Raw genomic sequence first — 12,707 nt, 5'->3', positions numbered from 1 at the left:
AATGGTGGTAGAAAGCTGCTCATTTTATGGCAGCCAGGAAGAGGGAGAGAGAAAGAGAGAGAGGGGAGGGGGAGGGGAGAGGCACCTCATGAGAAGCCAGGGACAAGATATAATCCCCAATGGCATGCATCCAATAACCTACTTCCTCCAAACTCACTCTTTCTGCCTATAGTTAACACTCAGTAGTCAGTTTCAAATTATTAATCTACCATATGGATTAATTCACTGATGAGATTACAGCTTTCATATCTAATCATTTCACTTCTGAACATTGCTACATTGGATATCATGTTTTCTTTTCTTTTTTTTAACTGTATCTCTTATTTATTTGTTTATTTTTATGTGGTGTTGAGGATCGAACCCAGTGCCTCGCTCATGCAAGGCAAGTGCTCTACTGCTGAGCCACAGCCTCAGCCCCGGATATCATGTTTTTAACACATGAATTTTGGGGGAGACACTGTATATCCAAACCATAATATATAGGAACCTCTTTTGACCCCAGAATTTTTTTCCTAAATTTTCTTATGAATTCTTCCTATGAAGAGTAGGAATTCTCCTGTAACATCTTACTTTTTGGCTCAAAGTGCCTTTTCTCTGGGTGAACAAAGACACTTGGTTGGACCCAGGAGCTCCTGCTGCTCTCAGAAATACCTTCATTGAAATGGGTGAAAACACATGACTGATGGGCACCACTGAAGTGCCTCTTCTGAACTCTCAGGAAGCTGACTTGATTGCTTCTTTCCACAAAACAGTTGGTTTCACGCTTTTCATTTATCTGCTCCAGGAGATGTTGTTTGCTTATTCTATTTTGATTTATTGTTTTTAATCTGTTGATGGATGACATGATAACAAATAAACTCTCAAGTTGTTCTTGCTATCCTGCAAATGAAAAAAATACTATCAGTTGCCTGCCTGACCTAGAAGCAGTATTCACAATTATATTTACATTCCTCTTTCTCCTTCTGCAAAATATTCCTACTACCACCATGTCCCCAACCCCACATCTCACCCCAGTTTTTGCTATTGTCTCCTAAGGACTTTGTGGTTTTGGGTTTTCTTCAGGGAGAAAAAGACCAAAAAAAGTATTAGGAAAAGAGTATATTTTGTTTTTGAAAATACTATGCATTGGTTCTGATTATAACGATATTGTTACTTCTGATTTAATACGCAATATATATGTACATATATTGAAAGGTTAATAATCTTGAGAACTGTTTGCTAATCTTGTTCCCAGAATGTGCTGTCCCCAACTGCCAAACTGCAGAATGTATCCCCTCACCCGGTTGCAGGCAAACCGCCCACTCGCCCTGACCCGTCAATGAACTTCTCTCCCTGCCCTCTCCAAGGAAAGTATATAAGCTCTGCTTAAGCTGTTCTCAGGGCTCTTTGCTCTATTCAAGTGAACTCTGAGCCCCAGCATGCTGGACCCCAATAAACCCTTTGCTGTTGCATGAGACAGTCTCTTGGTGGTCTCTTCCTCCGACGCTCGCCTGACCTTTACAATATATGTATGTACATATATTAGAATATATATATATATATATGAAAATTAAGGAAATACAGAAAAGTTTAAGGCAGAAAAGTTAAAGTCACTTTTTTTTGCGGGGAGGTTATTGGAAGTTGAACCCAGGGGGGCTTAACCACTGAGAAACATCCCCAGCCCTTTTTATATTTTATTTAAAGACAGACTCTTGCTAAGTTGCTTAGAGTCTTGCTAAATTGCTAGGGCTGGCAATCCTCCTGCCTCAGCCTTCTGAGATGCTGGGATTACAGGCATGTGCCACCACACCCAGATTAAAGTCACTTTTGATTCAGTGGTCACCAACATTTCGGGTGTTACAAATATCCAAAATATCCAAAGTGATTTCATTATAAAAAGTACTGAAAAAGTCATTAAGTTGGCTATGGTAGAACATAGATTTAAAAATATGTGTTAAGTACTTAGGGATTTTTTTAAAAATATTTTTTTAGATGTTGATTGATCTTTATTTTATTCATTTATTTAAATGCAGTGCTGAGAATCAAACCCAGGGCCTCACATATGCTAGGCAAGTGCTCTACCACTGAGCCACAACCCCAGCCCCACTTAGGAATGTTTTTATTTGTTAAGGCCATAGATTTGTCATTTCAGGCATTTGAAGTGCTTAAAAATCAAATGTGTTAAATTTATAAGGGAAGTTTATATTTAAAGGACTTGTATTAACTAAGTTTTAAATGGACTGATTACTTCAGGGTATCTAGTCTTCTCAACTTGAGTTGCTTGAAAATTAGCAGAAAAAAATAAGGGTTATTCTTTTTTCTTATTTTATAGGATTTGTTTTTTATATATATTTTTTATTTTGACAGTTTTGGGGCTTGAACCCAGGACCCTGAACATTAAGGTCAAGTGCTCTACCACTGAGCTACATCCCTAGGTAAAGTTTATCATTCTTACTGTAAACAAAAATAACAAATTTATAAATAGAATAACAAAAACCATACTGAAATCAAAAGTTGGCAAAAGGATTGTACAATTTTTACTTTAGAAAATTAGCATTAATTTGAAATCCAAGTAACTATAAAAAGTACTTTCTACACACAAGGACTATGCTCAGACATTTAAGACAAGCTCATGTTAACATTTTTGTATACATGAACAGAATTTAAGAAGCAAATGCACAATGTGGGACTGGAAAGATTATTTTCTTTTTCTTTTTCTTCTTTTTTTTTTTTGTTCAGGGGATTGAACCCAGGGGCACTTAACCATCGAACCACATTCCCAGCCCTTTTTAATATTTTGTTTAGAGACAAGGTCTCTCTGAGTTACTTAGGGCCGCACTAATTTGCTGAGACTGGCAATCCTCCTGCCTCAGCCTCCTGAGCCTGGGATTACTGGTGTGTGCCACCGCACCTGGCCTGAACAGACTTTCATTGAAGTGTCTGTGATTAACTATTCACACATATCTCCCAGTGAAAACTGCCAAGAAATGTGGGGGATTTTTCTGTTTTCCAAATTTTTCAGTGAAGAACTAACAAGAGAGTTAGGAACTATCAGGCCCCCGACTACAGAAGGCAAGAACCAGAGAGGACAGGCAGTCTGATCCCAGGAAGGTTAAAGGAGTTTTTCCAGCCTTTACAAGAAGGGGCACAAAAACCAAAGCCCAAGGCCTGTGAACAGTGGGGAGTCTAAAGAAGACTTTTTCACAAGTTAGACCCAGGGATCACCTCCTCAGGGCAGCAGCAGTGAAGCAGAAATAAACTCTGCACTCAGACCAACTCAGAGTGGAAAACCCCTCCAGGGAAAGTTCCTGTGCTAGGATCCTTGCATTGTGCTTTCAGCCCAAATTCACAATCAGGGTGTTAACCAGAAACAGCAAGCTGTGAAGCCAGGGTGGGTACAAAAAATGTCAGAATTTAGCTGCAGGGGATCCAGACAGGAAACACCTGTGTGTGCGTGCGTGTGTGTGTGTGTGTGTGTGTGTGTGTGTGAAATAAAAAATATGAAAAGAAAAGAACCTTTTCCCCCTCTGAACTGTAGTATAATTTTTCCATTTCTGGCATGTGTACTTTTCCCATTTTATATTTCAGTCTCCCTTGGGAAATCCTTGAGCTTAGAATCCTTTTTTTCACAATAATTTTTGAAGTTTGAACTCAGTATAATGGAGGAGCCCAATAAGAAGTGGCTGACTTCTTAAAGATAAAAATCCAATAATGTTTGTTCATAAACATACAACCCTCCTGAAAATATAACCTTGGTATTCAAGTGATTTAAGTAGACATCTTTAGATGTCAATTGAAGAAGTGAGAATATTCCTTTTCAACATTGGATCTAGTGAGTTTAACTTGAAGGAAGACAGAATGTCTTACACACTCAACATTAAAGAATTATATTGGCCTCCATAAAGCAAACTATGCCAATCATGAATGAATTATCTGGGATAATGAAAATCAAGAATAATATGGATGAAATAAAAATCGACATTTTTATTTAATTAGATGAATTAAAATAGCTCATTTTTATCATTAACTTAAAATTTCTTTTACTAATGATAGGAGTTCATCAGAAATCAAACTTTTGAATTCTATCTCCATTGATACTTTACCATCTGCTCTGGGGGATGTATAAACGAAATGGAGACCTGACTAAAGTAAAGTAAAAAGAAAACAGGGCAATTATTTTTTATGTACTTTTGAGTTAATTTATATTTTATTAAAAGCCCATCTTCTAGGCCGATTGCAAATGAAATGGAGATGTCTTAATTGAAAGTTCATTGAGATTGTCACAGAATTCAAACATTCATTACAAATTATCTAAAAACTGCAGCTCAATAAAATTACTCAGCTCTACAAGTTAGTGGTAAGATCATGGATTTTGGGGTTGTTTCAGATGCTAACTATGTTACCCACTAACTTCTTTGGGCCTCAGTTTATTTATATATTCAGTGGAAAGAACGTCCAACTCTTAAAGTATCATAATGAAGTGGCACCCCCTTTCTCCACAGAAAAGCCCTCTTCACCATGGCTGATTTTAGGACTGTCAGCAAAAGAGTCCGTTGTAGATAAACTTCCTATTTTCATGTTGCCCTGTTTACTTGGCCACTGGCCGAGAAGATACCAGCACTCCAGGTGCTGGAACCCCCTTACTAGTTTTTCACAAACATATCCAGTATAGTACTTTGAAGAAATGTGCAAACAAGGCCTCTGGCCTTGAGCTGGGCTTCACAGAGATGTCTACATTTTTAAGATAAGTTACAGATGGGCCCGTGGTAACATCTGGCAGGGGGAGGAAAGAAAAGGGAGATGAAGCTCTCCCCTTCTCAGGTGTTGTCCTTGAAGAGTTAACTTGCCCAGAACAATGAAAGAAAAAGTTGCTTTTATGTGAACTTCTGCAGACTGCGAACTTCTGAGCCCCTCCCCTTACATGCTGGGTACAAAACTCTGAAACTTCCTGAACTCGGGGTTCAGGGGATTGATTGATTACAGCAAAGGCTGTACCCTCTGAACCTGGCTGCAGCCAAATAAAACTGTTTCCAGCTGTCTTCTGTGCCTTGCCTCATTTGTCCCTACAACAATAAGGACTAAAGGAGTTAAAATCTATGAAGAGTCTGCTATTGTCATCCTCAATGGTCACTGTATTATATTAATTATGTACTTTGAAAAAAAGGATTCATTCAGTTTATTAAATAGATGTTTTTGTTTTTTCTCTCCACTTAAATCTGTTTGTGTGTTGTGACACAAATTGACACCTAAGTGTAGCACTGAAGTGCTAGCGATTGTTCCTAAGCACAAGAATGCTGGCATATACCTGATGGAGAAATGTCTGTTAGATAAGCTTTGTGTAGGCATGAGTTGCAGTGCTGTAGGTCATGGGTTCAATTAATCAAGTGTTAATGAATCAACAATATCTATTAAATTAAATAGTAACAGAAACCAGACATGGTTGTGAGAGCCTGCAGCTACTCAGAAGGCTAACGCAGGAGATGGCTTGAGCCCAGAAGTCTAGGCCGGCCTGGACAATAAAGCGAGACCCTCCCTCCCTTCTAACATTCCCCTCACACACATAAAAATAAACAAACCATACAAAAGATTACATAGTGATTGTTTGAAAAAATATTGTGATCAGAACCTCATGGGAACCTAACTTTCCTAGAAACAATGGTTCAGCATTTGCTAATTTTACTGTTTTCAGTGATTTTTTTAGAACGTAACTACTAAAAGAATGAGAATTGATTGCGTATAGAGAGAAAATATATTACTGTTTCTACAGAGTCATTATTATCAATTACCTTTTCTTTATTTTTATTTTTTATATATTTTTTTGTCAATGGGCCTTTATTTATTTATATGCTGTGCTGAGAATCGAACCCAGTGCCTCACACCTGCTAGGCAAATGCTCTACCACTGAGCCACCACCCCAACCCTCAATTACCTTTTATATACAGCAATTCAATGCCAATTTGAAATCCACCTGTGAGGATCAGCCCACTGGGATGTTACCCTGGTGATGGAATGTTCTCATCTGGGCCATCCACCCTTGTTCTATTCATAGAACCCTGGTTAAGAAAAGTTTTAGAGTAAAAGAGACTATTTATTTACCTGTCATATATCTTTGGATACATTATTCCATCTTGCAATATCAATTTCTTCATCTATAAAATGGAAATAAAGATAATGTTAATATTTCATTAAGCGGGTTGTTTGTGAGTGGTCCATTGAGGAGAGGCAGATGGGATTAAATGAGGCAGATATGCAAAGCTCTGTGTGTTGTACCTGCCATCAATTTTTATACATATTTCTTGAGCACCTATTCTCTGCTTGGTGCTATTGTATGTATTAGGGGCAAATACTTGTCCCATGGAGAGTAGCTCTAATCTAAGTGTTCATTGGAGGTTCTCAGTCAATGGTAGCTATTTTTATTAATTTTATTAAAATCTCAAGCCTAGCATGGTTGTGTACCTAGAGTCCCACCTACTCTGAAGTCAGAAGAATTGTTTGAGCCCAGGAGTTTGGGACCAACTTGGAAAACACAGTAAGACCCCATCTCGAAAAGAAGAAAAAAAATTCATATTTTACACAGAGAATTATTTTATTCATTTATCTATTTTCTTAGAAGAGAAGGTCTCCATTAAAAAAAAAATCTTTAGAAATAGAAAACTCATCATTTGTATTTCACAAATACAAATATAGTCCTCATTTCTTTATAGGAATTAATAATAAGGAAAAGAAAATAATTATTGCAGAAAGTGTTTCACAATGCCAGACAAATCAGTTCCCTAGAGATGCACTTGATGGGTTAGCAGCAAGCAACATACCAAGCACCCAACTTTGAGGGCCCTAGAACACAGAATTGAGAGGACCAAGACAGGACAGTTACCAAGGATAAGAGGGCATTTTTATTCATTGTTTTGTTTTGTTTTGAACAAAGCTCCCCAGATAAATGCAAAGTGTTATCCAGAGGCCCAATCCACTGGGTCTGTCCTGGGCACCTGTGGGACTGGCCATTCTCTTAATTTTAGTCTCTGCCAACTAAACACATTCACTGGGTTAAGTGCAATGCTTCTCTATGACATGAGTTGCTAAGCAAAAAGCTTTTGTAGGTACTGAGGGGAGTATAAAAGAAAATGTAAGACCCAGTCCCTGGCTTCAAGAAGCTCAGATTTAAATAAGGAATAAAACAGGTGAAGGAAATCACATTGCCAGAAATTCAGTGAGTTTTTTTTTTTTGTTTGTTTGTTTGTTTGTTTTGATAGCAAGGATTGAACTCAGGGGCACTTAACCACTTAGCCACATCCTCACCCCTTTTTTATATATATTTTATTTTGAGAGAGGGTCTCATTGAGTTGCTTAGAGCCTTGCTAAATTGCTGAGGGTGGCTTTGAAATTTCAATCCTTCTACCTGAGCCTCCCAAGGTGCTGGAATTACAGGTGTGCAGCACCACACCCGGCCAGTGAGTGGTCTTGAATGTGCTATCAAGGTCAGAAGAGGTAGAGGCCTCCTAGATTCCAGACATGGAGAAAGACTAAGGAAAGAAGTAGGAATTGAGCTGACCTGGACCACAAAGGATGGGCAGGATATGGCTAAACTGAGAGAAGATAGGTGAGTGTTCCTAACAGATCACTCAAGGAAGACTGCAATCTAGAAATGCACAGGGCGTGCTGGAGCTATAGAGTGGCCCAATGTGGTACAGCTCCTTAAACCTTCCTGCCCAAAGGGGCAGTGTATTAGCAACCTTATACTCTCAGGCCTGGAGATCAGGAATTCATTTTGCTGTAGTAGTTAACAAATATCTACTACTATCCTAATCATAGCATTCATGCACTGAATAGTTATTGAGCATTATTTTTTAGATACAATGCTATGTGCAGGATATTCAAAGATGACTTAGACAGTTGCTGCCCCAAGAAGCTCATAGTTGGTTGGGAGACAAATACACATGACTAATGCAAAAAGCAGTATTGTAAATGTAAATGGGATTGGGCCAAAGAGAAATACACTCACAATTAGTTTGCACATGTTTCCCCATGAGTCACCTCAAGTCATTTTGGAAATAATTCAGAGTTTGTAACATACCTAATCTCTTATAATTGTTATACTGCTGACTCCCACAAATTCTTGTTGGAATAATGTGGGGTGTTCAGTAAACCATAGGTAAATAATGTTATGTGTTCGTTCCACTCGAGGGCTGCAAAGGCCCAAGGCATACTGTTTACCAGTCCCAAAGAGAGAACCTAGAGGACCCAACAGAGAGATTTTGGACATTTTATTACTTACTCCTCGGTGGTGGTGGATCAGGATACAATGGAGGGCTTCGCTGTGCCTATAAGCTGGGGGAATGTATAGGATAGGTGCATGCCCACTGTGCAGGTGGCTTTCTTCAGATGCTTCATTCCTTTACTTTACAACCAAGGTCATTTGTGTAGATATTCTCCCAAAGATTGGAGATAAGGGAAATGGCAGGCTCCCCCTCCCCATTTCCCTATTTACCACATTCTTTTAGAGACCTTCATATCTCACTGCAAAATTTCTTAGGCACTGATTAGTGTTTAACCCAACAGTGTTATATTGCTTACTAATAGCTATTTTTGCCCTTTTTATTTATACTGGGTCTCACTAAGCTGAGGCTGGCTTTGAATTTGCAATTCTCCCATCTCAGCCTCCAGAGCCATTGGGATTACAGGTCTGTGTCACTGCACCAGCTTCAATTCATCTTCCACAGTAAGATATATTTTGATCATTCTACTTCTTCAGACAAGAGATTTCAAAGCCTTCTTAATATTTAGAGAATAAAACTGAGGTTCCTTAACTGAAATTCAAGGCCTCTCATGATTTGGCCCAGCCCACCCAGTTTTTATTGCAGCCATACCAGTTCTCCTACCCCATGCCATAGCCACTCTTACCTGGATGCCTTTTCTACCATCTAGAGTGTCCTCCCCTTCCTCTCCAACAACTGAACCTATTTTGTTTTCTTTCCCATGACCCGCCCCAAATTCACTGGCTGGTCTAGCACAAGATACAATAGTGACGTAGGTGATGTCCATTACTGACTGCTTGGCTACAGCTCAGTCTCCAACTCCACCTCTGCCACCACATTCCCTCCCTTCCAGAGCTGCAGGGACCTTGATCCACAATCTGCACCATGGAAAGAATCTACACCATGGAAAGTCTGTGTGAAAGTGTGTGTGTGTGTGTGTGTTTGTGTGTGTGCGCGCGTGCCCATGGGTTTACCATGATTTGCTTATTGACTTAGAATTGCTCACTCCATTCCCTACCTTCCTTTGAGACCTGCTATCTTAGTTATCTGCTTTCTGGGCCTCATACATGTTCTCTCCTTTGTCTAGGCCTCTTTGGATCAGGAGCTTGACTTCCAGTGGCTTGGTTCCATCTGGCACATCTCTAGATACCGTTTCCAGGAGCTATTTGTTCTCTCAACTGGAATCAAATAGTCGTCAGAAGTAAATGCTCCACACTGGCATAGGGAGGGAGACTGAAGGTCTATTTTTGGCATAATCTCTTCATCACTACTTCAGTAAATGAATTCCAAAGAATTAAAGCAACAGGAAGGTTGCACAATCTTTCTAGTATAACTCTAGCAAAGAAGAAATTAATTGCTTTAGGTGGGAGGGGTGAGCAGAGGCAGATTTGCTGTGAAGTTAATAAAGCTTAAATTTCAGGGTGTCTTTGAAGGTCTTGCATATCATTTTGTATTTTAATTTTGTTGTCAGTTTCTTAAAAACTTTCCCCAAGATAATTTAAAAACCTGGCCCAACCCCAGGGTGGAGGGTAAAGAGCAATAATGCAGGTTTCAATTAATTCCAGTGAGGCAATTAAATTGAAAGAGAAAGTGAGGGTTTTTAAAGTGCTAGAACTTCAAGAAAGGGCTTTTTGTGCTAACCCATGACTTGGGAGGAATCAGCTTGGAAATATAATGCTCAGGTCCTACGTCACTAAGTCCTCTGGTCCTACGTCACTAAGTCCTCTGGTCCTACGTCACTAAGTCCTCTGGTCGCATACTTAATCAAACTGAGAGAGCAAATCATTTCCTTTACTTGGATAAGTAACTTTACAAGAAAATGAAGAAGATCAAACATAATGTTATTTTACTTTTGATTTTTTTTGTAATCATCATAATAATCAGTGTGTTATCTAAGATGTTTGAACATTTTAGAGACCTTGGTATATTAAGAAATCTGACTGATTTGACTTTTAATTTTAAATTATATTTAATTTTACTTGTAGTTTTTATTTGGAAAGTCTGAAAGAGTTTGCTTATGAAAAACATCTTGTTGTTTTAGAGAAATTTGTTTCAATCTAAAAGTTTTGACTTATTAAATTTGTAAGTAGTATCTTACATGCTTTGGATGACATATTAGCTTTCCATTGTTACAACAAAAAATGCCTGGGAAAATCAACTTAGAGGAAAAATTTATATTTTCACTGTATCAGAGGTTTCAATCCACGTCACTTGGCCCCATTACTTTGAGCTTGTGGTGAGGCAGAACATCATGGCAGAAGGGTGTGACAAGGTAAAGCTGCTCATGGCATCCAGGAAGCAAAGAAAGAGAGGAGGGGGTCAGGGTCCCAACATCCCCTTTAAGGGCGCACCTTGGATGACCTAACTTCCTTCCACTGAGCCTCACCTCCTAAAGATTCCCCCACCTCCCAACAGCACCATCTGCTAGGGACCAAGCCTTCAACACAGGAGTCTTTGGTGGGGACATTTAGATCCAAACCATAACAGATGATTTGTTTTGTTAATATTTTAGCAGTGTCATACTGGTAAATGTAGCATTTGTCGATTTCCATTGTATATATACTCTCATCATAGATGATTTTAAGCTACCAATGCTGATGTCATTGAGGGTGGAAAGAGATACATTCAATCAGCTCTCTCAAGCCTGTGCCCAACATACCACTACTTATAAGTTTGCCTTGTTATAAATCTGATGCTGTATTTCAGAATCACCAGGGGAAAATAGGTATGTATATTTAAACTTAAATGATATTAACATGTAATTTGAAGACAATAATGATCTCAGAGCTGGAAAATTTCTTGTGAACTTCCCAGAAAGGCTAAATTAATGTGAAGTAGTCAGCCCTTTGCAACTCAAAGGTCTAAAAAAATGGCAGAATCATCTGCTTTCATGCATCGGTTTGGTTTAATTGCACTGATAACCTTAACTAGCATCAAGGACAAGAGGAAGAAAAATAAACAAAAAACACACAAGAGGGAAAATCCTGGGGCTTTTTATCCCTTCTAGGAAGGCAAAAGATGCATACAAATAAAATGTCTCAATGTGGGGAAAAAGTACACATGGGAGAATTCAGCATGGTCTGTGCTCCTTAGGAGAACAGAGTGTGGTGTTAGTGGTCCAAAATCTACCTCCTCATATAGCATCATGGATTGTATGTATGATAGTGTTATTTTAATATGCATCTTATCCTCCAAAGTTCTTAGATTATAGGAGACCTTTGCTTTGGAACAGCCACATCACTCTTAATGGCATCTTGAACCTTGACTCCTAGATATTCAGATCTCTTATCATTGAATGGTTACTTATTCAAATCTCTGGGAATTGGCATTCTACACTCATAATATAGTTCAATTTCATCCTGATTCCTAGCCAAGTGGTGCTCTTAGTAGTGTCCTTTCTGACAGAGATTAAGGTTCATGTTATGTTATACATGCAAACACATAATATGAAGTGTGATTCATGCCTAAATTGGTTAATAAATATCTACCACTGATACCACAAGAGAAAGGAGACAGTTTAAGGATTTAGAATGACCTTTCAAGAAATACTGCTGAGTTTTTCCCTTTTCTGGACTCCATTTTTAACTCTAAGGAATTTGTTGAACTTTATGAATTTTTTTCTAATTCTTCTATTAGAAATATATTTTTCACTTTTCAAAAATCCTGGCAACAAAGTCAGAAGAAATCTTAAATCTCACATAGCTCAGTTTTCCATGGAATTTAGGAATCCTATCCACAACATACTTGTTCTGACTAGTTGGTTGCAGTGTTTGTAGGGGATGACATAGGATCATCTAGATATGTCCAGATGATATGTCACAAGGTAGTCCAATTGTTGACCATCTATAATGATAAGAAAATTACCTCTTATTAGACCAAAGATCATTAGGATCCTTAGTATAAGCCACTGTGTGTGACCCTTTAGGTGCATTTGGAGAGCACCCTCCAGGAATAAACAACTGTAGAAGAATCCAAGCAGGTTTACATAGATAAGACAGGGAATTGAACCTGAGTCAATACAATGAGAATGAGATATGACTAGAGAAACACAAAGATATGAGTTAGATGAGTTGATAATGATGAGTGATGAGTGATTTACTAAATATTAGCATAGATAAGAAATCAGGCCCTGCTTAAGTGCTTTACATTTATTAGCCATTAATTTCTTACAAAGATCTCATGAAGAACACTGCCTTCATTTTACAGTTGTGTGAGTGCGCCCCTGTGCATGTGCACACACAGTAGCTAGTCAAAGGTCATACAGCTAAAAAGTGAAAGAGCTTGAATCTGAACCAAGACCATTTGGCTTCAGAGTTGGATATTTAGCCATTACAATAGATCAACTTACTGACTATAAGAGAATGCCTGTCATTGTTCAATCTTTTAATCCTCATAGCAATCCTACAAAGCAGGATTCTGTTACCCTATTACAAACAGCTAAGTAACTTGCCCAAGGTCATACAGCTAATGAGTATT

The 12,707-nt window shown here is 38.5% G+C and overlaps 1 protein-coding gene across 1 annotated transcript; it reads right to left on the bottom strand.

Moving 5' to 3' along the window:
* Nucleotides 1-352: 352 nt before the first annotated feature.
* On the bottom strand, nt 353-6,131 carry Spata45 (spermatogenesis associated 45). Its single transcript, XM_027934866.3, has 2 exons — nt 6,076-6,131; nt 353-879 (listed from the first exon to the last, which is right to left on the bottom strand). The coding sequence occupies exon 2, from the start codon at nt 842-844 to the stop codon at nt 536-538; it is 309 nt and encodes a 102-aa protein (XP_027790667.1). The 5' UTR covers nt 845-879; nt 6,076-6,131; the 3' UTR covers nt 353-535.
* Between the last annotated feature and the right edge of the window lie 6,576 nt (nt 6,132-12,707).

The sequence above is a fragment of the Marmota flaviventris genome, chromosome 12 (assembly GCF_047511675.1).
Source record: "Marmota flaviventris isolate mMarFla1 chromosome 12, mMarFla1.hap1, whole genome shotgun sequence".
NCBI lineage: Eukaryota > Metazoa > Chordata > Mammalia > Rodentia > Sciuridae > Marmota > Marmota flaviventris.
The sequence above is the reverse complement of the archived record's forward strand: the minus strand, read 5'-3'. Positions and strand labels throughout refer to the sequence as shown.

What these genes read in the sequence shown, in the direction of transcription:
- Spata45 (XM_027934866.3), bottom strand. Translation starts at nt 844, where the DNA reads ATGTCATCCATCAACAGATTAAAAACAATAAATCAAAATAGAATAAGC.